At 42.9% G+C, this 25,768-nt stretch overlaps 1 protein-coding gene and 1 pseudogene across 1 annotated transcript in view; both read right to left on the bottom strand.

Annotated features, from left to right (window-relative positions):
- Window positions 1-25,768, bottom strand: part of Pdzrn4 (PDZ domain containing ring finger 4) — a 345,252-nt gene that overhangs the window by 47,413 nt on the left and 272,071 nt on the right. The window contains 2 exon segments of the mRNA XM_032885327.1: window positions 22,079-22,181; window positions 25,292-25,548. Coding sequence (XP_032741218.1) covers window positions 22,079-22,181; window positions 25,292-25,548 — 360 coding nt within the window.
- Window positions 6,174-6,273, bottom strand: LOC116890385 (annotated as a pseudogene).

The raw sequence follows: 25,768 nt of genomic DNA, 5'->3' as shown, positions 1-25,768 counted from the left end.
GAATACAGGTGACGGCTACAATCGCTGGGATAAACTAGGAAGCGGGTTTCCAGTTTTGAGGTTGGAAAGAAACAGGTGGCAGATACATACATTCAGCATGCTTGTATGTATGGAATGGTGAAGAACATATTGCCGAGAGTCACAGACAGGGCAAGACAAAAAAGACGAAGAAAGACGATGGTAAACACATAATCCAGTGATTACCTCTATGAACAAAGGTAAGGGGTAAGGCTTCTTATGAAACTGGGGATTAGCTACAAATATTCTTTCTGCCTTGGTTTGACGTAGGAGGACAGGACTGCCTACTTAGACTATTTCAGACCTACAACCAGAGACATAGGCCATTGTTCTTTAAAGTATAATAGAGATGCAGGCACGGTGGCACCTTTAATTCTAGCACTCAGAGGGCAGAGGCAGTAGGATCTGAGTTCAAGGCCAGCCTGGTCCACACAGCAAGTTCCAGGTCAGCCAGGGCTATATAGAGAGACCCTGTCTCAAAAGAAAAAGGGAAAAAAATATACCAGAGAACAAATGAAAACACAAAGACCAAGTCTGGATCCTTATAGGCGGGTAGCTCCATTAGGCAAAGGTCCCCTCCTTTGCTGAGGTAGCTGTTGGAACTCTGTGTGTTTGCGTACAGTGATCTGAGCAGCTCAGAAACAAGCAGAGGTAAAGAAAGGGACATGGAGTTCAGAAGGAAAAGAAGGAAAGCATCAGATTGTATAGGAATTCCGAAATCATGTGTGAGAGGTTCTCAATGAAGAGTTATAGAATATTCTGAAGGGCCTTCGGGGGTGACTTGAGGAAATCCTCCCCCAAACACAGATTATAGAGTCAGAAAATGCTCTGATCTTATGTCTCTGCCATAGGTATCTCCTAAGGAAACTGGGTAGTCACTATTTGTGTCCTTCCGTGGACTAGTGAGTGCTAATTCTTTGTAGCTTATCTGGTGTACAGATGTTTTACAAAGATCCACAAACCCAACAAAACTCCCTAGGAACAAACATTAAGTGACCCTCAATGGAGACCTCCTCGCGACACTGATTTTAAAAACAAAAGAAGGTGCACGATGGATGCATGGTAATTCGAAAGGAGTCGCTCACCTCCCATTCCCACTCTGCAAGCTGAACTCAGTGTCTACTCTAGGACAAGAATGCTTTGTGTGGAAAAGCTTAGGGCCAGGAAGCAAGTTTGAAGAGGGGACAACCCCCCACACTCCCCAAAACAAAGATGAAAAACACACAGCGTGCATTACACGCATGGGAGCTCATCTTTCTATCTCTCTTCCCCTCTCTGCCGCACACAAATGTAGACATGAGCGTGTACATGCATATAATACACACACACAGACACAGACACAGACACATACACAGACATACACAGACACACACACATACAGACACAGACACAGACACACACACACAGACACACACACAGACATACACAGACACACACACACTTAGAGACACACACACAGACACATACACACACAGACACACATACAGGACACACACACACTTAGACACACACACAGACACAGACATACACAGACACACAGACACATATACAGACACACATACAGACACAGACACACACACACACAGACACACACACCCACACACAGACACAGATATACACAGACACAGACACACAGACACAGACACACACACACACACAGACACACAGACATACAAAGACACACAGACACATACAGACACAGACACAGACAGACAGACACACACACACACACACACACACACACACACAGGAGACACACTCATACAGACACAGACACACACAGACACAGACACACAGACACACACAGACACAGACACAGACACAGACAGACACACACACACACACACACACACACACACAGACACACACAGAGAAACACATGCTTGACTATATACCAGCCTAAAAGAACAGGCTTTTTCAGCTTGGCAAGGCACTGGCATCCAGCACCCCAGGAAGCCTCTCTCTCTGAGCTCTCAGGGCTCCAGCACAGACTCTCTGCAAATCGCTTCTGTAATAGCTACCAGAGCAAACCTGGAGGAAAGTCAACACGGCAAAAGCCAACTGGAGTACCAGAAAATGTTTTCTAACACTGAGTCTGTTAGGTCGCCGAGTAATCTCTGCAGGAGGAGGTGAAGGGTGTATTCGAGGAGAGACTTCAAACCTCAGTGAAACTTTTGGTTTAGACCATACACAAGGCAAATGTTGGCAGCAGATGAAGGCCAGGGCCTTGGGAACATTACCAGGTTCTAACAATCACTGAAAAGCTATGAAAGAGGAAACCTTCCAGTCCGCTGCTGTGTGCTCAAAGTATAGCTTCAAAGAACTGGTTTGCTTTCCAAGAAAAAAAAAATCAATTTAATCTTCAAGAATATGGCTTCCTACAGGGACCAACACGGGGAAGGATGATTTAGCAGAGAAAAGCAATGGGTGCAGGCCTGTCCTAATTAGAATTCATCTAAGTGTTCCAAGATTCTCAATTAAAGAAACCATTGGAGGATGTTTTCAGCTTCTACTGTGAGTGGAAGTTTAGTTAATGAGCACACAGTAGGTAGACCTGACACCCAGCTGTGACACTATTTCCATTGCAACTCTGTCCCCCACAGGTTCTGCCAGCACTGTGTCCCTCTCCTCCTTAGTAAGCATAATTCCTTTAGAAAGGAAAAACGTTGTACTTCAGCAAGGGCAGTCCTCTGAGGCTTTGCTTCTTCCCTTCACGAAAGCAGAAGGAGCTTGAGTGCTTTCCTGTGTATTGAATTTAAAGATAACAGCCGCTCTATTGTTCAGAAGTAAATCCTGTCATTAAAAATAAAAAAAAAAAGTAAATAAGAAAAGAAAAGAAAGAAGAAAATGGCTTCTTATCCTCAGACACCTTCCATGCATGAGGTAATGAACATTTCGGGATTTTAGAAGCACTAAAACCACTTCCCTGCGATCTCAAGACCCTTTCTGTTTCACAGAACTTTCGCTCAACGCACTTGGAGAATCGGTCAGGTTCACCCTTTCCCCGTGGAAAGTGATTGGAAGCCTTCGCTTGTGAAAACAACCGACCGAGTGTTGTCTGTTTAGCCTGCAGCTCAAGCAGATCAGCCTTCGGATAGCTCACTTTGTGCTGGAAGTTATCTGGATGGGAGCAGAGGAGTCTTGGGACAATAGACACACATCGCAGAGGTGAACGGGTACCAGATGCTGGCAGCTGCAGAGTGACAAATGAGACCGTGTCCCTGCTGCTCTGCCACTCATCAGTTTCGACATGTGATGTCCTGACTCCCTGAACATTTATCAAAGGAGACAAATCACACCGAATGTCAGCTTTTTCGGAGCGACTGTGTTAGCGGCTGCCTATAAGGAAAAAAATGGCTCATAACTAGCTATGGTGTAGGGGGAAAATTGGTCGTCAACATAAATAATTTTTGCGTATCTTTAGCAGTCATCTATTCATTTAATTTAGCCCACCTCTTTCCATCTCCATCATTATACTCATCTCAATTTCTGTGGGTATCACAGATTGATTCTAAAAGTGGCCCCTTGTGTATCTGTCTTCTTTGGTTTTTGTCCTTTCAACTTTGTCTACGAAAAAAGGAGGAGCCAATCTCTGGAATGCCAGTTTGACCTCCATCAATTCTTTTCCGACGTGGAATCGTCTTCCTACACATTGAAGTATAAAGTCCAAATTTCTCATCCGACATACAACGTTTTTCCTTATTTGACCCATCTCCCTTCCTGCCTCTTCCAACCCAGTCCCCAGTTAGACAGACCCATGTGCAGTTCATCAACCTTGCTGTCTCGTTGGTGCCTACAACCTTCCCATTGGCTCTTGCTTCAGACATTGTTTAAAATTCCGCGTGGTTCTCTCTGGTGGCCCAGCATTCCCTGGAGTCAGTCACACCACCCTGCGCCCACATTTACACCGTGAGCACCTAACGGGAGACAGCGTTCCATTTATTTCTTGCTCACTGTCTTGGAAAAAAAAAAAAAGTTTGTTTCCTGACTTAACTGTACCATTGCGGCTTTCATCTGCCGAGAGGAAAACAGCGTCGTGTCACCGGAGACGCGGAAGCCATTTTTAAATTTTTAGGTCCAAAGCTGAATTGAGTGTGGTAAGAGAAATGAAAAATTTACAAAATGTAAATTTAATATCATCATAGGGGATTCCCATAATCTCTGGTACTTAGGAGAAAGAGATTGCAAGTTTAATCTCTAACTACCCAATATATAAAGTTATAACACGAAGGGCTCACGTAAGTTCGTGGTGATGTTTGTATGTAGGAAAATTTCAAAACAGTGAAAGGCTTACATACTAGAGTTAATACTGGGGTCTCTTATTCTTAGCTTTGAGCAATTCATATTTAATAGCAACATCTTGTGTTCAGGAAAGACCTTGGCCTCAACATTCCAACAGCTTTGCCCCTTAACCATGGGTTCTAGCACTGCTTCTGTCTTTCAGTTCCCTCTGCCGTGCTACCGCCGGACTTGACAAAGATGAACTCCTTCACTTTTAAAACACGGAATAGTCATTCAATGGGCAATGGACTAAACCTAGGCCTCACAGAGAGAATTATAAAGTGCGGGGGAAACTAAGCCCCAAAGGGAAGGATGTTTGTGCCTTGAGAGCCACACAGATCCTCATTGAGCACCAAAGCCTGAGTATGTGAGAAAAATATATACTGGAAAAAGATTCACAGACAAGCTTCAAAGTAAAAACAGCAACTCTTCATGGATTGGAGACTCAGAGATTCCCGGGTGATACAGTGCAGAAAGGATTGTGTTAACCCTCGAAGCTCAAACAAGAAAGACAGAGAATGAACTGGTCTATTCTACAGCAACAGCAATCCAAGTATAGGGCTAGCATCTTCCAGCCCCTAAGAGGATGGTGAAGGTGTGCACGCTGGGGCCTCCTCCAGCCTTGGTGGCTGCCCACTCATGACATGGAGAGCTACAGGGAAGCTCTCTGCAGCCCAGAGACCCAAGGCTGAGTCCAGGAAGAGCTGCTCTACGATTAGAAGGGCAGTGTGGTGTTAGGACAGCAGGACACAGAGGGACAGCAGCACAGAAACCAAACGCTGTGGAGAGGATAAGGACACAGGGGACAACTGGATGGGGTTGGTCACCACCCTGCGTTCTTAATGCAGTTCTCAGCAGCTTGAGAAACACTTGGAAAGTAAAAGGGAGATATCCAGGGAAGGGGAGACCAGGGAAAGTGGGAATAAAAGACCTAAATGAGCTTAATCTAAGGTCCCTTTTAAAAGTCCAAGCCACTAGGCTGTATTTGGCCTTTTGTGACCTTTAACTCCTTTTCTGTGTGCTGCTCAAATCCCATCATTGAAGAGCTTTGGTTCTTTTAACTATACAGTGTGGGGTTTCTTTTCTTAAAATTTATCTTACCTTTTCCATAACTATTCTGTGAGCCTGGAACTGAATTGAACCTAACAATGGTCAAATGATGGGATACCGATTGATACACTGACTGATAGCCTCCCTTTTACACATACTTAGATCCATAGATACCACGTGAGTGGTTCAAGTGCACCTCTAGCTTGTTTGAAAGAATTTGTCTCTAACCATTTCTTTTTTGAATACCATCGAGTCCCTCTAGGGGTAGCACATTTGGAACTGATTCCTCTCTGAGTTCTGGACCAAAACAACGTCTTGTCTGGTATCTGTACACGAATGTTCATAAAGTGTCTCAGACTTAATATTCCCTAGTGCTTAACATCCTAGTTCTGCCGTACCCTTCTCCCTCACCACAGTCCTAACCTTAGTAGGTGATGTATTCTCCACCCAGTAGCTCAGATTTTTAAAATGTGTCTTAGGTTCATTTCACCCTGACAAAGGCAGCCTAGCGCCCAAAGGGCTGTCGGGTTCTTAGTTCCAGGTTATATACAGTCCATCACTGTGGGGAAAACAAGGCAGCACGTCAAGACAGAAAGGAATGAACACCCAGTAGCGCTTAGCTCACCATCTCTCCTTTTATAAAACACAGGATCCACTGCTCTGCTTGGGGGGGGGGGGATGGGTCCACCCACCTCAGCAGGTCAATTAAGCACAATTAAGGCAATCAAGATAAACTCTCATACCCCCAGGCCAATGTAATCTGGATAATTCCTCACTGAGACTCCCTTCCCAGGTTAATTTGTGTCATATTAACCCCCCCCCTTTTTACCTATGGAAGCTTCACGAATTTGCCTGTCATTCTTGCACAGGGACCACACTAATCCTCTCTGTATTGTTCCAATTTAAGTATATGAGAGATGGCTCAGCCGTTAAAGGATAGGCTCACAACCAAAATTTTTAACCTTTATAAGAGGGAAGCAATCTTTTTGATTTCCCTTACACCGATTCTTCAACTAGACTACCTATTCGAAGTGTCTGCTTTATTTCAAAAACGTTTCCCTACCAACTCACCAAATAACCATTACTTTCGTGGGGATTACCAGAACCACTTACTGCTACCTGCCTTTTTATATCTTTATAGAACTAGTATCCGGATAGAAGCCAAGGGAATATTTACGGTTTTTTAAAGCCATTCCTTTTTACGTTTGTCTTACGTGTACCCTGCTTGTGTGATGTGAGGACACCAGGGCTGTTACATCCTCTGGAACTGGAATGGCAGAAGGTTGGTAGACACAACGTGAGTGATGGGAACTGAACCCAAGTCCTCTTCCAGAGCAGCAAGCGTGCTTGACCACGATTCCGTCTGTCAAGCCCCAAAGTAATATTTGAAAACAGAAGATAGGGGACCTGAGAGGTGGGTCATCGAGTTAAATCATCTTACAGCTCTTTACGGGACCTGAGTTTTGGGTCCCAGCATCCACACCAAGCTGTTCACAACTGTCTGTAACTCCAACTCCAAGGGATCCACGACCTCTGACCTCCATGGGCCTCTGTGTTGTTATGCACACTCTTCCTCCCATCCATACACATAATTATGGATCATAAAAAAAACTTTTTAAAAGCCATTGAGTTGGATCATGCCAGCCCGTTGTTAAATGCCAACCTATGTTTAAAATGTTTAAAATACCTTGATTGAACTTTAAATTAAACTCATCAGCTTTGTGATGGGCAAGATCCTGCAACACGGTCTGTGTGTGTTCTTCTTTATTTAACTGGTGCTCTAACATTTTCAGTGTGTAAGCCTTTCACCTTGGGTACGCTTAGGCGATACTTTAATCTCTTCGATGTGGTAGGCGCTTTTGATATAATTATGGTGACAGTTGCCTGTATTTCTAGACTGATTAGGTGGCCCCATCGTTGGATATGCACAGCCTGTTTGTCAGTCACCCCTGTGCAGAGTGATTTTAGGGTCAGCTCACATCCACTAGCGCTTCACACAAAGGCACGTCTATTGCTGGCCATTCTTACCCAGAGTCGATGGTGTGGCGCTTTTTTCAACCACTAGGGCAGGCTTCTGCGACCCCCACACCCCTCTGTACTTGTTTTAAAACAGATTTTTCACACACTCCGTTCTAACATCTGTCTTCATTTGAGAGTTTCTTAAAAAGGTTATTTTCTCCTTGTGGGCTCAACAATCGGTGCTAATGGCCTTTCCGTTCTCATCTCTAATATGAACTAGATGCACAATAAATATTTACTGAGCAGAATGCCCACTTACAGGCTCTGGCCAGCACTTACGTGGTAATGGTTCTCCAAAGTCAATGAACTACATTTGCCTCAACTCTGTTTCCCCCGGCTTTCCACATATTTTGATGTAGAGACTTTCAAGTATCAAACTGTCTACAAACGGACCTGAAATAGGCTTCTTTCCCATCATCTCATCTCAGTCACGGGAGAGGCAGCTTCCAACCAGGTGTGGAGTCTAGAAGCCATCCAGGGCTATTCAGTTATAACATTTACTTGAAAATATATGGTGTATGATACCGCAAAGCATGCCTTGTATATTACTTAAATAAATATTATCAACATTATCTTCCTTCTACAGGTGAGAAGCTTGAGGCTTAGAGGTTCCATATCACTAAGCTGTAGAATGCAATTTGAAACTTCTCGTGGTTGATTATGAATCTATCCAGACAGAGCTTTTCTGTTTGTAAAAATGATATAATTCGATATATTTATTTTGAGGGAGTGAGTTTCTGAAGGCGTGTTGTGAAAATCAATGACTCAGTCATTCATAAAGGATGATAAATGAGGCCTTAATGGAAGGCATTTATTTCATACGGTTGAAATGTAAGCAAAATAATGTAGGTGTGGGAAAATCTAGAAATTTTTTTTTTTTTTAGGATTGATCTATTAGCAGTCAGGTTATTGGCCACATTGAATTACTTTATAAAGAAGCTTATACTGTGTTGCTACTTTATTTAAACAGTCAAGATTACCAAGCAAAGTCATGGCAAATGGCTCGAAGATAATTTTACACAATGAAGAGAAACTTCTGAGAGAACATTTCATTGCACTGGCATTGGGTAAACATGAAGCACATAGTCTGTCTATAGAGAGGCCAGGATGTCCTGATGCTTTTGTCTGTCTTCAGAGACGCTGAGAGCAAAGGGAGCTGACTGCTCAGTGTGGCTACCTGTGTGAGGTCCTCTAGCTCTGTGAGATTGTTTCCCTAGTCTACACTGCAGTGGTTCTCAACCTTCCTAAGGACACGGCGACCCTTTAATACGGTTTTCCCCATTGTTGGTGAACCCCAGTCATAAATTTACCTTTGTTGTTGTTTCATGACTGTAATTTTGCTACTGTTATCAATCATAATATAAATATCTGTGCTCTGCGGTGGTCTTAGATGACCTCTGTGAAAGAATCTTTCCACTCCCAAAGTGTTACAACCCACAGGTTGAGAACCATGCTATACTGGGTTTTATTGCCCGAGAGGCTTTACTTAAAAAAAAAAAAAAAAGTTAGAAGGAAAAACTCAGAAGCATCTCGTCTGAAAAATGTAGAACTTTAAGTGAACAGTGGATGCGTGAACACCCTCAGCCGTGGATGCTGCAAACAGCTGGTCACTGGGGTTGCTGGCAGGAGAGAGACAGAAGCTTGAAAACCTTTTTGCTTTCTCTGGGGGATGAGCCTTGATTATATTCCCCGCACATTACAAAGCCAGGAGACTTAATTTCTCTCTAAAGACTCTAAAGAAAAACACTTAGTGGGCCCTCTCTTTAGGGAGTCAATTTTCCTTTGAAAATTTCAGCTAAATTGCCCCTTTATTCTTAAGGCATATTTACAACTTTTGCCAAAAGAGCCACAACTGTGTTTATCTGGCAGATATCCACAGACGAGTCAAAGGAAGGAAGAGGACAAAAAAAAATCCTTTAATGATTATGAACTTCCTGGCTTTGAAAGGGCTCCTCCAGTTACACACAAATACTTGGAAGCACAGTACTGTTCCAGGGTCTGTTTGTGTTTTAGACCTCTCTCAGTGGGTGGGTGGGCAAGAAGTCACCACAGTTGGTAGGATGTATTAATTTTAGTTTGTTTTATGAAAGGAGAAATGCACACCCTTGACAATTACACTCTAAAAGAGTATACACTCAAATGCATGCCAGTGATGTGCTTTCTATTATGTTTAAAATTGTAAAACTGTTTAACAGAGGGAAAAGAACCTCACGCAGCATCTGCCACCCACCCCATCGAGGTCAGCTTTGAGCTACATGGACTTCAGACTCCTTTGTCAAGCAATTCAAATAAACGTCTATCTACTTTTAACTGTTCACCTTTCAGTTCGTCAAGAGATCTACTTGAATGCTCTTCTGTCCAAATTCAATTTAATGGCTATTATCCTAGAGTCCATATTTACATTTCTGTTCCATCTCTAGTCTACATTTCTGTGGCTGGGTTACCAAGAAGCCTTTTACACTTGAAAGACGGGTTCCATTCATCTTATAGTTGTCCCTATCAAAACACATGCTTTAGCATTCAATAAGCAGGCTACATCCTTATAACCACAGAGGTTGTGTATAGAGTAAGGGATTAGGGGGATGGGAAGGATCTCTTAAAGGAGAAGAAATAGAATAGACACATAGAGATACATAGATGGAAAGAAGAGAGAGTGAAGGAGTGAATTCAGGAATGAACCACTAAAACTAAGGATCATTTGAAACGTACTATAGTAAAATATACATAAGTGAAAGAAATCTATACAGAATTACCATGTCATGGGAGAGGTAAGGTGTGGGGGCAGTAGACCGTGCCACCAGACAGAAAACTTGATAAGGTGGAGCAGATTCAAGAATTTGCTCATAGTTGAGAATGGTAGGCATTTAAATCTACTCCTGACCAGGTTCCTTTTCTGGAACACATGACCATAACACCCCGTTGAGAGGACTGTGACAATCACTCACCTAGGGACATCATCCAAAGTCCTTCCACATGCAGATGAGGCATCCCTAACATCTCAGATCAAGTCAATAGAAAGCATCTGCCTCTAGATCCCAACCCATGCCCAAATGCTCATAAGGGTCACGCATGGAAGAAAGATGTATAGGACAAGGTCCCTAGGGCTGAAGAGGGGCAGGGACTTAAGGTGGGAGCAGACCAAAGTCATATACACTAGCAAACAGAAAAGGGTATAGAAGCTAGACGGCAAGATCCAGCTGCTTCAACTGAAGCTTGTCAAATACTTAACAGGTAAAACTATCTTACGCTTCATCTTTCTATTTCTGTTTTCACTGAATGGGAGATAGTTTGATACAGAGAATTAAGACCAGAACAGAGAATAAGGACTGTCCCATTGAAAGGAAAACAAAAGTGATCAAGGCCAACAATTTGCTTGGCCCACACCCTGCTATGTGTGTATAGGTTCGCTGCGTCCTAAATGGTGCTGGGTCAGTGGGAGATGAACACAAGAAGAGAGAAAGAGCCACTGTGTGCCATAGACTTTACATTTCTCAAAGTAAAACATTCAAGAATTCATGAAGCTGCAGCAAAAGTTCGTGGTACCTTCTTGGAGTACCAGTTTGTGGACGTGGGGACTGGGATAAAAATAAAATGGTGCAGATGATGGTTTATACTTGTGGCCATAACCACAGTGCAGCTGCCAAAGAATGAAAGCAAGTTTCACATCACGGTAAGAAAAAAACAAAGACCGAAAGCAGGCATAGAATTGCTCTTCAGGGTGTACAAACAGACGCTGGGCACCCACCACATGGTCCTCATTATTCCTGTAGCAGAAAGCACCCAGCAGTGCTACTAGAAGCGAAGAGAATGGCAGGAGAGTTCTCGGCAACCTGGGACGGCATGAAGTAGAGACAAAGCAGGAAGACAGAAGGAGGCTGCCACCTCACAGGGAGCATGTGGGCTGCCTGGAAAGATGTTCCAGACAGAACGGAGATGCCTTCCCAACAGTGAAGTGAAAGGCAGGAAGAAATCAGAGCTACAATCAACTCTCTAGCATGGCTACTTAACCTAGAAATTCTGATGATGATGATGATGATGATGATGATGGTGGTGGTGGTGGTGGTGGTGGTGATGATGATGGTGGTGGTGGTGGTGGTGGTGGTGATGATGATGGTGATGGTGGTGGTGGTGGTAGTGGTGGTGGTGACAACAACAACGATGAGAGATCTTGAAGAACCAAGTATCCAGGGAGTCTACCAAACTAGTAAATGCTGGTACTAAGTTACAGACCTATGCTATTGAAGGAATTACTAAATAACACTAGGTAGGTGGGTAGATTGGGGAAGCAAAAGCACTTAATGGCAGCGACCCTTGGTTTCACTTGAAATGCCTTCGTATTTTGAAAATGAGAGCTCACTGCTATTCATCACGGGGTTCTAATCAGCCATGCATTGTGGGCTCAAATTTTCATATACAGCTAATTTGGAAGTGAGTACATGAAAACATTATCTATAATGTTAATCCCACTCGCTACACTGATAGGAGTGTTAGTTTCATAAAGTTAATATTTAATTCTAGAATCATTAAAATTTAATTTTAATGTTTTAGTTGACACAGATTTTACACATTTTGGAGTACCATGTACTGTTTCAATTATGCATACATACTGTGTAATACTCAAATAAGGGCAATCCTATTTATCTCCTCAGGTATTTCATTACTTGTGATGGATTTTCTAGGTTCTTGAACTATATAATGCATGGCACCTAGAGTCCTCCAATGTGCAATAGACCACCAGTTCTCCCAGGCTACCACCACTCATTTCCTTCCGCCAATATTTTCCCATCATTCTCTTAAAGGTTAAAAATTACATGATAAAAAGGAAAGAAAGCCGCTGACTATTAGTAAGACTATCTCATATGTTACTTGTGAGAATAGAACCCAATGTACTTTGAAAGACCTTTGTGTGTGTGTATGTGTGTGTGTGTGTGTGTGTATACATACACACACAAGAGTTAGCTAATAATTAGCACTGATATATGAATTTCACTTCAGAAAAACTTCTTCCCATGAAGGCAATTCTGAATCATAGACAAAGGTTTATGTATTAAGTAGGAATAAGATAAATACACAGCACAATAGTAACCATAGTAACGAGAAGGTCATGTACACTGAAGAGGGACATAGGATGGTATGTTACATATAGAATGGTATGTCACACATAGGATGCTATGTCACAAATGGGAGCCTGTGTCACACATGGGAGCCTATGTCACACATGGGAGCCTATGTCACGCAAAGGATGCTGTGTGTGTCTCAGGTGGCACAGATACAGATGACAGAAGTAATAGTTTGTATTTGCGGCCTCTACTGGACACAGGTAGGTGATATAATCCTTGGCTAATGATACGCCTTTTGTTAGTATAGAATGCATTATATGTCTTTACTTAATATACAATGAACACTGCTAACTAAACACAGACCAGGGCCTTAGTCAACAGCTTATGTCCTGCAGGAAGGAGGTGAGGAACTAGAATTCACAGGCAAGTCATACTGCCTGAGGGTTTCAATATTCATTTCCAAGACCGAGTAGTATGGTAGGGAAAAAAGAATCCAAACTAAATTTGCTTTCTATATATTTTTAGTTAAATATCTGATTGTCGTATATAGGTGGATATTACTTTGTAATCTTTACAGACTATACCAGCTACCTGAAATTAGCAAATGTATATGAATTGTGCATAAAAGTGCTCTGAACCTAAATCTGAAATTAGATATAGCATGGAGAGGGATGCAGTTTCCTCCCAGTTGATGTGGTACGGGACTGAACGCAGGGTGTACATTCCTGAAAGTGCTGTGCTCATCCTATAAAAACTCATACCGTATAGACCGAGCTGCTAGTAAGGTGAAGACCCTGTAAAAATTGAAATGATTTGACCATGTTTCTGTCTCATGTTGCTTATGGCAGCAGCTGTTGACGACTGAGAAGCAGGAGCTGACAAATGAGTCCACTGAGAAGCTCCCATGTGGGACACGGCATTTCACGACATTACTCCCAAGGTCTGTGTATGAAATGGAGTTAGCCCCATGTCCATACTGCTTCGTACTTCGCTTCTACAGATCCAATGGCATCTCAAAGGAAAAGTGGGATCCTGGTACGTTTACTTCACACATCAGGGAAGACAATTTTCATTTTCCACTGTTGTGGCGCACTTAAGAAGTCAATGGGGGAAAAAGTGATATGCAAATATTCACCTTAAACACAACCTTTCACTGATACCTTTAACGAATCCAAGGCAATCCTTTGTATGTGTAAGTGAGTGTCTTCAAACACAAAGAGCGCATTGGCACTTAGATATCATTTATACAGGTGGTGTATGAAATCTTCGTCTTATAGCTAGACTCTTGGTGTAGTGCATGTGTCCATGGTTACCTTGTTGAATAACTAACTTGGAAGGTTCAATTTGCTCTCGCTGTTTGCTTTCCAAATAAGGCTGAGCGCTGTTATAATCAGCGAGGTGAAACGTAGATTTGCTTCATGTTTGTTTTATAAAATAAAATAACCCAATCAACAGCAATGCTAATCTCATTTTATTCTGCAAGACAGCTCAAGGAATTACAATAACTCTGATGACTTCTCAACCTGCGGCCTCGTTTCATAATCATGCTTGAAGGAAGACTTCTTGTTCCTAGTAGGCTAGCACAATTTAGAAAAATGATTCGATTTAATAAACATGGGTGTTGAAATTACAAAGTGCTGAGTTGCTTCTGCCTGAACTATTAAGATTGTATTACATGTGATTCTAAACTGTCAACCCTAATTAAAGTTTGACAGATATGAAAATTAAAGCAGCCTTACAAAGTATTGGTCAACAGATGCGTCTGAATGTAAAAGACAGTCACATTCCAGGACAGAGAAGGAGGAACCAGGACATGTGGTCCTAGTGACACTGGACCCTGTCATTTCTCACCTGTATGAACCAGATCATCAATTTAGCCCAGTTTACCAGTTTTAATGTCTCTTGTGAAACTACCATTCTTATGAAGATGGTGACAACGATTCTTCAGTTACTCCCTGGCAAAAACCCGTGCTCAATTATGTTTACTTTGGTTGTAAGATTGGCTGAAGTGTTGTGAGGGGGGGGGGAAGCCTTTCACATTGTATTTCACATTGCTACTCTTAGTCATATTATATTTCATTCTCTTCTCCTCCCTCCTGCTAGACTCAGCACTGTTTGATGGACTTCCCGACACTCACATGGTGACTCATGACCTTCTGCAACTCCAGTTCCAGGGCATCAGACAGCAATTCTGCTCCCTGAGGACTTACGTACACATGTGGTATGCAAATATACACTCAGGCACACACACATACATAGCATGAACTAAAATAAATTGATATTAAATAAAACCACCAGAACTTATCCCAACAGGAGATTGATTATTCAGGAAGAAGACAGCCATGTAGTATGTGCCTGTAATTGTAGAACTGTAAAGAATTGTAGAATTGGAAAGGGTTGAAGCAGGAGAATTAGGAATTGAGGCCAACAGTAGCTAGCTAGACTGAGACACGGTCTCACAAAACAAAAGACAAAAAGTAATTACATATGGCTGGAACTCAGGGCAGAAAATAAAGAGCAGAAACCAATTACAGAATGAGGTACCAAAACTCTGGTGGGAAAGATGGAGTTCTAAGTGAGGAGAACACAGTGAATTGCCCCGGAAGGAATGATGGTTGACGCCATCTTGAGTCAATGGTAGAGATTATCAGAAGGGGAATCCAGAGATGAAGAATTCCATGAGCAAAGTCATGAAGTATGGAAAGCCCACACCTTTCTTTGAGTACTGTTGACCTGAGGAGTCTTGTGCTCCTTATACCTAGAGAGATAGGATCATGACAGTGTTCAAACAAAGTTGGGCGTTCGATCAAGATGGTGAATAGCCAACAATCCAGCAGAAGTACAGAGAAATTACATTTGGTCTGACATCTTTACTGATGACTACAGAGGCAAAGGACTTGGCTGTCTGAGACCAGAGCCTCACCTAGAGACAGTATGACATCTCAGGCTAAGGATCTGCAGTTGTAGGAAGGGAAGATGTGTCACAGAGCCTGAACGTACAAGTTACAATATATGACAAGTCACTGGCCTTCAAGATTTAAGCAGACGGAGTTAAGAAAATAGCAGGCACAGAAGACCAGTAATAGGCACCCATAGGAGCCAACTCTGCATGGACACACTAATGTACTGCCTTTCATGCTCAAGTCATAAAAATGTTTTCATACTTCATCTAGATTAGGGTTCGAATTAAAATCATTTCCATAGCCTGACTCTTACTAAGGGTACTTCTCTAAAAGGTTGGTTATTATTTTCTTCCTATGTAGTCAGTGGTTTAAAACTATTTTAGATATTTCTTGCATGTCTATGAAAGATGGCTGACAAGTGGAGAAGAAGAAGCTGGTAAGAGATACATCCCAAGTGAGCTAAGAGTTCGGAGTATGGAATTCTTCATGTTCTCTGTCCTATTTCCCCTCTGCTCTACGATCTACTGGAACACACAGATAATCCTCCTAACGGCCTCTCGATCCATGATGCTTCATATCCAAACTGGCACCTTTCGGCATTGGTTCATTAACAGCTCCCATGAAAGTGTGGCGTTAGCCCACTCTTTGGTTTGCTATTTCACTCATGTTGAAGGAGCACCTCATGTAGAAGTTATGAAGGAGGCACAGAGGTGGGTTAGAGTACATGTCAAATTTGGGCAGAAGAGATGGCTCAGGTGTTAAAGTGCTTACTGTACAAGTGTAAGGATCCAAGTTCAGACCTCCAGATCCCTCATAAGTATCAGATAAGGCATGGCTGCCCACCTATAATCCCAGCACGTGGAAGGTAGAGACAGAGGACCACTGGCTCAAGCTGACAAGCCAGACTACCTGCTTTATGAGCTCTGAGTTCAACTGAGAGCACCTTGCCTTGAATAATAATGTAGAGAGAAAGCCACAGCTCCCAACAACAACCTCACGCTTCCACATACATGAACACAATATTTTCGTGCACGTGGAACCCCACGCAAGTGACCAGATGCCTACAATTCGCACACACATACAAATTCCAAAATTGAAATTCATACTGAGTATAAGCTTTATAAACTTATATAACAATAGTTAATGTAGATAAGAGCTATACTTTTAATTTTAACTTTATTGTTATCATTTTTTTTTTTTGGCTTTCTCCATTTCGTCCCCTCCTTAGAAATACTTATGGAAACAGAACTGATATTAGTCTGAAAACAAATGACTCTAAGAACACGTGCTGGAAACGGGGAGGACATTCTTGCCATTGCATGGTGGCCCTGCTTCTATTAAATCTCTCTTACAGACAGAAGAGGGGAATGGGTCTCATCCCCTCAGAAGCTTCTCCATACAGATGGCTATGGGCCTTGAGAATCCTCATTTATTCCATCATGAAATGTTTACTGAGGCCCCACTCTGAGAAAGACGCCATGATGGGATGGATAAGCAAGACAGTTTTTCCTCTTTCACATAGAAAAGCACTCAGTGCTCCACACAGTAAGCCGGGGAGACTTCTCTGAGGCAACCTTGCAAACCATGAAGCTGTTCAAAAGTGTGACTGGTATCTAATAAGTTATATTCCTGTTTTGTAAGCGTGCGGATATGTGTGTGTGTCACTATGTATGTGCCTGTGCATGTTTGTCTGTGTGTGTGTTTGAGAGGATTTTGCATACCTCATAACTCTATTATTTAACTGTGAGGGAAATATGATAAGCTTAAATTCTCACAGATACTCTGCATCTGTCTATCACATTTTTCACAAGGACACCAAGTACAAAGGTTTCCTTTTGTTTTGTGTAAGTCTTGCCAAGGGGAAGCTAATTAATATGCTAAATGCTTATTCTTTTTATTTACATTTCAAATGTTATTCCCTTTCCTGGTTTCCCAGCCATAAGTCCTCTATCCCATCCCCCTCCCCTTCTTCTATAAGGGTGTTCCCCCTTCCCAACCACACTATCTTCCTCCCCCCACCCCTTATTTTTATACACTGGCCAAGGTGTTTCAACTTTCAGTTACCATGCACATGGACATGTGGCATCTCCTTTCCACTTTTAATATCAGCTTAAATAAATTTTACAATCCCTCTTGCTTCTGTTTTATGACATTCACGGGGTGAACACTCAACTCAGGCTTGGGTGCATGTTACTTCTTGGTCTTAGGGGGAAGGTATAAGTGGTTTCAATTAGCACAGCTAAATTATAAACACCCGAAAGTCTAAAACCGTTGATTGATTGTTTTTCCCTTGTGTTGCAATGAGACATGTAGTATTACTAAAGTTTTAGGTATTTCTGACTCTCCCACCAGCCCGGACTTTTGAGATTTAATGACAAGTCCTACAAAACCAAAACACAATGAAAGAGCAATGAAAAGCAGCTTCCTCCCTGCAGCGGGCAGAGGCAAACACGTCTTTGTTAGAAGTTAGATGGAGAACGCTATATTTCTTGGAGGCTATCCTGTAAATTATTTCTGGTGGAGGCTGGATTTGAGACCTGCTTCTGACTTGCTAAGGGCTATTTATGATTTATTTCAACCTTGGCTTGCTCTAGGGGAAAAATGAACAGGAAAATAAAAAACAGAAGCTCAGTCCTCTGTGGTACTCTGTCAGGAAGCCCTTAAACTCTTAAAATAGGTACAGTGTTTAAATTCATTCCCTCAAAAATAAAATTAAAAAAATATATATTTTTTTAATTAGAGGACAAGTGCCGTGGGTACTTTTGTTTGTTTGTTTTATCCCCCACACACAGAGAGAGAGAGAGAGAGAGAGAGAGAGAGAGAGAGAGAGAGAGAGAGAGAGAGAGAGAGGAGAGAGAAGAACGAACAAATTTCAAGGACTGGTCCTCTGAGGAGATGTTCTTAACTACAGTGGGGGAATCTTAAACCCAGTCGAATATTTTTCTTGGGGAAAGTAGCAATAGGTCATGGTAAGGTGTGGGTGTCAATAACATTCTATAGAGATCCCTAACACAGTACATGGTGAGGTGTGGGTGTCATTAACATTCTATAGAGATTCCCTAACACAGTAGGGTCACCATAACGATGACACATGGTCTACAGCATCTTCAAGAAAAAAATCATTCGCTATCCATGTAAGCTCTAAGGGAGGCTGTGAGTCTATCATTTTGTAAAGATCTGCATGTTTAATACAGCCCATATGCGTGTTCATAAAATAGATGGGTTCTGTTCTACTGGGGCAATAAATCACGTACTAAAATCTCCACATACGCACTGATTAGATACACAACCACCCCTGCTTCTGAGTCGGTCGTAAGTTGGTCTGTAAAGCCTTGTCTAGAGACTCGTATGCTCTGCGTTGGAGCCAGCACAATCCTGAGAACTTCAGAGAGGGCATCTATGCTGATCATTCCAAGAAAGGCCAGCAGCTATGACTCAGCAGGCCTTATCCTATCCTGTTTTTTTTTAAAAGGCAGGAGGAAAAAAATACTACACTGCAAATTGTTTGACAGCTCTGAGGTAAGGCACACAGATACATAGACCTAGCCTCAGTGTCGCTTAGACATTATCCTCACAAACGATGCCCCGCCCCATCTCTAGCTAATCACAAAGAAGCCACCTCCCCCTTTCAACTGGCTTCCAAGCTGAATGCTTTGCTCCTCCCTTGCCACACCCATGCCACAGCCAGGGTGTTCTTGCATGGAGCATCACAAGGCCATGCTCAGCTCCAGCAACTGCATCTCAGAGCCAAGGTATAAGGCCACTCCAGACGGCACCCTCTCACCTTGCCTCACCTTCTTCTACTCAAGCCCTCAGCAGGAGCAACTGCCTCCCTCTTTACTATTTATTGAGCTCCCTACCACAAGCCTTGAGGTGAGGTGACTGAAAAATGTCTCCTACAGTGTAGCTTGGGGCATTTAAAGGCCTGGTCTTCAGTTGGTGCTACTGTTCGGGGAGGCTTAGGATTTGTGGCCTTCCTGGAGGAAGTGTGTCACTGCGGCTGGGCTGTGAGAGTTTAAACATTTTGCCATTCCCAGTTCACTCTCTGTCTCTCAGCTTCCTGCTGACAGTTTAGCGAGTGAGGTCTCAGACTCTGCCCGAGCCACCATGCCTCTACCCTACCCTCACAGCCAATTGTCCCTCTGTCATCTCAAGCTTGGTCATGATACTTCATCATAGTCATATAAAAGCAATTAAACAAGTTTGCTTGGGCCTTTGATTTCTATTTCCCTTTATTAAAGTTTTTTCCATATGGCTCCATCTCTCCTCTTCCTGGGTATCACACAAGGGAGACCTCCTGACCACCGTGTATAATGTAGGAACCACGTATCCCAATCTCAGGAGTTTCCCTCCTCAGTGATTTACTTTTTACTGTTCTTTACTTGCTACTCGCACCCTTCACTAGAAAGGCTGTATCCATGTGTTGTGCTCGTTGTCCAGCTTTCTTCTCTAGAAATTAAGCTACACTGAGACAGAAGGATAGAGCATCCACTGAGTTCATACTTAGCTGTGTTGATTGAGTTCCTGAGGACAAATGAGTGTGTGTGTGTGTGTGTGTGTGTGTGTGTGTGTGTGTGTGTGTGTGTGTGTATGCACGCACATGGTCTGTCCCTGGATCTTTGCCAGAGTGATGTGTATGCCCTGTTAAGGAAAAGAATGAACAACGCTCTCATTCTGAACTGGAGTCCTCTCTCTGATCACGGAATCTGTCTTCCTTAAGTAGCAAATGAAGCTCATTCCTAAAAGTTATATCCATCTCACTGTCAGACATATAAGACATATACGTCTATATAGATGTACATACATATATGTATATGTATACATATATACATATATAGGTGTATATATGATAATGAAACCTTAGAGATACTTAGGACATCTCAGCTAGTTACAGAAACACTGCACGTGTCAGCTTTCATGTTGAACATGGGAAACATGAAGACAGGATTAGCATCTGTAGATCTGCCCCTCCTCCTTGAAAGCTGTGTGCTGGACAGGCTCTGGTAATGGCAATACGTGAGGTAGATATTAGGCCACTAGGGCTGCTGTGTACCACTCCTGTGTGTTACCACAGCAAACTGAAGAGTCCTGGGTAGAACACCTATTTTCTGCTGAATAGGTGACGTATCCTTCAGGGATTTGTCTCTGCACCTGTCTAATACCATGCACGATGCTCTCATGTGTATGTGTTTTCAGGGCTGAAGACTGTCTGGTAAATGTTCTGCTTCCTGATTTAAATTTCATAAGAAGGCTCTTTACTTCACTCATTCAGAAAGGTACCTTAGGCAACAAAAATCACAGTTGATAGCAAATTGACGGCGACGGTGATGGTGTGATTAGTTGAGATTACCAGACAGTGGAGAGCTCTTCTGAACATTTAGCAATGGCATCGTCTTGATGTTGGCATCTACTAAGGATAGATACTGACCAAAGTGCGAGTCCAGCCCCAGCGAGCTCTAGAGTATTGGAAGGATGTGTCCCTACTACGGGATGTTGATGGCATACTGATTAATTAAACGATTCTTTGCTGTTGACTTGCCTAGCTTCCTCCCAGACCCACCCAAAATATTTGTCCTGTTTTCATAAAGCTGTAAGACACGCACTAAATGGAAATCTGCAGCCATGTAGGGATTCCAGCTCCTAAAGCCTTACGCATTAACTGAAAACAGTTTTACTAAATCAGGTGACACGAGGCTGTCATTTTTCTTTGTGACTAAATGAAATGTATTGGGCGCCTTAGTGCATGCCTGTGTGTGAACAAGTTTCTAAAACTGTTCTTTAAGGGAGAGGAGGAGATAAAACTTCAACACAAACGACAATGACAAAGCTCGGATATCAGGTATCACTGCACCTCTTCTGAGCCCCAGGTGCAGGGAAATAATGACTTCCACAACCACCAGCGATGACTTTTGCGGAGGGAAGATTTCAAATAAACGTCTGTTTGCTTTAGGTGAGCTCCACTGAGTTGGCCTTATTTGATTTTAGAGCCTCCTAAGGGTGAAGACTGCAGGATTTCCTGCTCATAAAATGGAAAGAACACTTTGCTGAACTTGTATGACATCATCTGAGGCGTTAAAGGGCAGAAAACCGCGCCTCCTCCGCCTCAATCTACTGCGTTTCCAAATGTCAAAGCACACCAAATCCAAGATTTACAAACCGCAGAAGTGAGAAAAATATATCAGGATAAGCCCCAAACTTTTGTGAAATGTTTTAAGTGATCGTTAGGTGGGCCTTGGGAAGTGTTACAGGCTGCATGTGGATTGTCTAAGGTGCAGTGTGAAGGCTAAGTAGATTAACAACTGTTGAACAGTATTTCTGTTCCTAAAACAGTCAGGAAAATGCTCTTTCCAGGCCACAGCTGAATCATAATACAGAGAAAATAGGGTTGTGAAAGAGAATATAAATAAATTAAATTAATTTTACTAATCAATACCAGGCTCACTCTCTCTCTCTCTCTCTCTCTCTCTCTCTCTCTCTCTCACTATATATATATATATATATATATATATATATATATATATGAGTATATATATATGTTGTAAACAAATTGCTTTCAACCTGATGCTGTACAAATATTTTGCAACTTTCTTAAAATATGATAGACAAATAACCAATGCCAAACTACTCAAAAGATCTGACCATAGGCGTATAATAGATGTGCTATTTTGGAGAGTGAATAAATTTCTTTGCTTTGCAAAACCCCTCAACCATAACTTCATGCAGAACCGTGAAAGGAAATGGTCTTGCCTCGTATTCAAAGTCTTCTGCTCTGTCTGCATCAGCGGGCAAGCTGGAAACGTACTCGTGGTCTTCATAAAATCCACGCTCCATCGGATGCAGGGAATGACAGCTGTGGAGGAATACAGCAACAGGTAACAGTGGATCCCAGGGACCGCTCTCACGGTTACAGCAGACTTTAGAATTCCACCCTACTCCTTTCTGCTTTGGAGTAAGTCTGTTAGTTAAGGGATCCTGAGTTCAATAGAAGAACTTGCTTTTCTCTCTCTCCGTGGGTGAAGCCCCTCAGTGCTCTAAGGGATAAAGGGAAGACTCTGGTTTCTAGTTCCATTTTGGTGATGAGGCCAGTGAGGATTTTCCTGTAGTCCAGGATGCTTCCCAGACACTCTCTGGCCTGCTTCCATTGCATCAAGTGTGCCAACACCTGTGTGTTTTATTTAGTGTTGTAACCTACTCAGAGGGGTGCACTGTGGTGCAAGACTAGCAATCCAAACTGGCTGTTAATCGCATTTTCAGAAGCACATATTTTTCAGACTATAAAATACCCACAGATCCCTGGCTGTTTCCCAAGATTCTATCCCACCATTGTCTTTCATAACCAAACTCTACCGTTTGATAAAGGGCATACACATTGATCATAAAATAAAACATTCCTGGTGACAGCCCTCTGGCGTTGTGGACATTTAGTAAGTTCAGTTAGTATGGATAGTTCTTCTCTCCTAAAAGCTGAGGCCTGTGCCGATGTCCTCTTACGAGATAAGAAGTAAGTTCTTGCCGACATCTTTTTATTACTGCTACAGCTGCTGCTCTGCTAAAGTTAAGCAATGTGAACCCAAATAGCAAAAGCAGAACGATGTAGCATCCTGGCTGATTATCTACCGGGTGAGTACACTCCCCTTCTTATGCAAAGAGGGGGCGATTCTCTGTCTGGGCATTGATGTGTTCCCCCTTGCCCTTCAGGTAGTAAGAAGGGAACAACATGGCCATACTACCACTACATTACATACATTGCCACTACCATTTCCCGAGTGCCTACCAAATGCCGGGCTCTGTGCCAAGTGCCAGAAATACGCTCATGCACAAAATCCAATTCTTGCCTTATTAAGTGGGAAAAGCAACAGAGTGGCAACTCCAGTATAAGAAAATAACTAAGAGGAAGATATGGACACGGTGGGGTCACCTGGTATGGACAGAGATACTAGAGCAAAGCTCAGGGCTGTGGGACTTGGGGAAAGCATCTCCACCCATGAAATAAGGAATGCTAACCTTAGAAGCCAGACTCTGAACCTGCTGTGTGAGGACCTCTGCATGTGTCTGTCTCCTCATCTGCAACACCGGGATGGTTAGAGTAAAGACACTCTGTCCTAAGGCTGCTGGGAGGACTCAGTGAGGCAGTAATGTGAAACCACTGGGATATTACCCAAACATTAGATAATAGAAATTAGCTTCCTTTTTCTTTTATCAGATATTTTTTATTTACATTTCAAATGTTATCCCCTTTCCCCCACCCAACCATCTACCTGTTCCTGCCTCCATGCCCTGAATTCCCCTACACTGGGGGGGGGGGGTCCAGCCTTGGCAGGACCAAGGGCTTCTTTACCCTTTGGTGCCCAACAAGGCCATCCTCTGCTAAATATGCAGCTGGAGCCATGGGTCTGTCCATGTGTAGTCTTTGGATGGTGGTTTAGTCCCTGGGAGCTCTGTTTGGTTGGCATTGTTGTTCTTATGGGGTTGCAAGTCCCTTCAGCTCCTTCAATCCTTTCTCTAACTCGTCTAATGGGGACTCTGTTCTCAGTTCAATGGTTGGTTGCGAGCATCTGCCTCTCTATTTGTCAGACTCTGGCAGAGCCTCTCAGGAGACAACTATATCAGGCTCCTGTCAGCATCACTTCTTGGCATCAACAATAGTGACTGGGTTTGGTGGCTGTATATATATGGGCTGGATCCCAGGTGGGGTAGGCTCTGAATGGCCATTCCTTCAGTTTCTGCTCCAAACTTTGTTTCCATATCTCCTCCTATGAATATTCATAGAAGTTAACTTCTGCTCCTTCAAGAAAGCATTTTCTGCAAGGCTACTCAACATCAGGATGTACTCATGAATCTCATTGATTTGTTCACTACTATTTGTCTAGTAGTTGTTCATTTCCATTCCAGAATATAAATGCTCAGAGATACTGGCTTTATATCTGTTCATACTTTCCTTTCTCAAACTGACTCCTGTGCCTGATAGATGGGCCACTCATTGTGTAGCGGGGGCGCTGAACACACAGCACACAAACACCCAGTGTATGCCCTCTTGCAGGCAGAGGTCTCAAGAGGCGCTTTCAGAATCTTGCTTGCACATTAGAATTGCCTCGAGGAGTGTTTGAGAAATTGTTCTTGCTTGAGTCCACTCTAAAATTTCTGATTTAATTGGCTAGAGGCCCAACTGAGGCTCCTCTAGTGTTCCTTGTGGCTCCCAGGTGAGTCCATTGTGTACCTGTGACCCTCTGAAGCAGCCTATGGAGGTGAGAGTCTGAGACCGGGCACAGTAACATGGGTCTCATACAATTAGAAACTAGAGTAGAAAGAGCAGTGAAAATGCAGGCAAGGGGAGCATGGCTTTTATGAAGCACACTCTACACAATGTGGGAAAATTACTTAACGCAGAGAACAAACCGTGTGGGTCCAAAACCAGACAGGTGACATTATTTAAATAAAATACCCCACCTTCACATTTTGTAAAATTGGGAGAAAAACTCTTTTAATTGCTGCTTATTTTAGAGTGCTGTGTTTACTCTGTGAAAGCCAGGACCCTTTGTTTGCATCTCACTATAGCTGGTAATTGGTTTCTTTGGAGAATTGGAGTTGAATTAAATCAATTTCCTAGATTCTTTTGTAAAGACAGGAAAAGCAAAAAGAGAGAGAGAGAGGTGACTCACATTGGAGAACATGGTGCCAGCAAGTCACCGTCCCCTGAGCCTCAATGAGGCATTTTGGCAGTTTTGGTAAAAAAGTAATTTCCCTGAGTAGTATTCTGAGCATTGAAGGGTAGAGAGAGGAAGGGTAGCTAAACACAACTGAGAACTAATTGAGAGCACACGCGGTGTGGAAATATTTCCAGACTTGGGAGCATGTGCCTGAAACTGCCAACTTCTGGGGCGTCTGACTCTTTCTAATGCCTACTTTCAATAGTGAACAACAAACAAAGGGCTTTGGGAGAAAGAAGAGAGACATACATACCTGTCTGAAAGCAGAAACGGACAGGTGTCTGGCACCGGAGGGGTGAGTGGTCGAAGCTTTGCCAGGGCCATGATGTGTTCAAAAGTGATGTCTGTCTGTGTGCTGGCATTCATGAGCTGTACTTCCGGGGCCATGCCGTATGGTGGTCGGCTGAGGGGAGTCCGCCTTAACACCTGTACCACTATGGGCTCCTTGGCGGTTCGGAAAGCTTCCACTGCCTCTTCATGGGTGGCCTTCGAGAGATCCTTGCCATTGACCTACGAAGACACAAGGGTAGTGCCCATGTCATGTAAAGAACAGAAAGGTGCCGGGACGGACTGGCCAGTGCTCATATAAATTGTTTTTATGAATATTTCATAAGTCATTAACATTTGTTGAACTATCTGCCAACACAAGGAAGCAACAATTTAGTAGACAACACTTTTATGTCATTATGGAGCATCTGGAATTAATTAACAAGACGCCATCAGAATTATG

This window comes from Rattus rattus, chromosome 1 (genome assembly GCF_011064425.1).
Source record: "Rattus rattus isolate New Zealand chromosome 1, Rrattus_CSIRO_v1, whole genome shotgun sequence".
Classification (NCBI taxonomy): domain Eukaryota; kingdom Metazoa; phylum Chordata; class Mammalia; order Rodentia; family Muridae; genus Rattus; species Rattus rattus.
The sequence above is the reverse complement of the archived record's forward strand: the minus strand, read 5'-3'. Positions and strand labels throughout refer to the sequence as shown.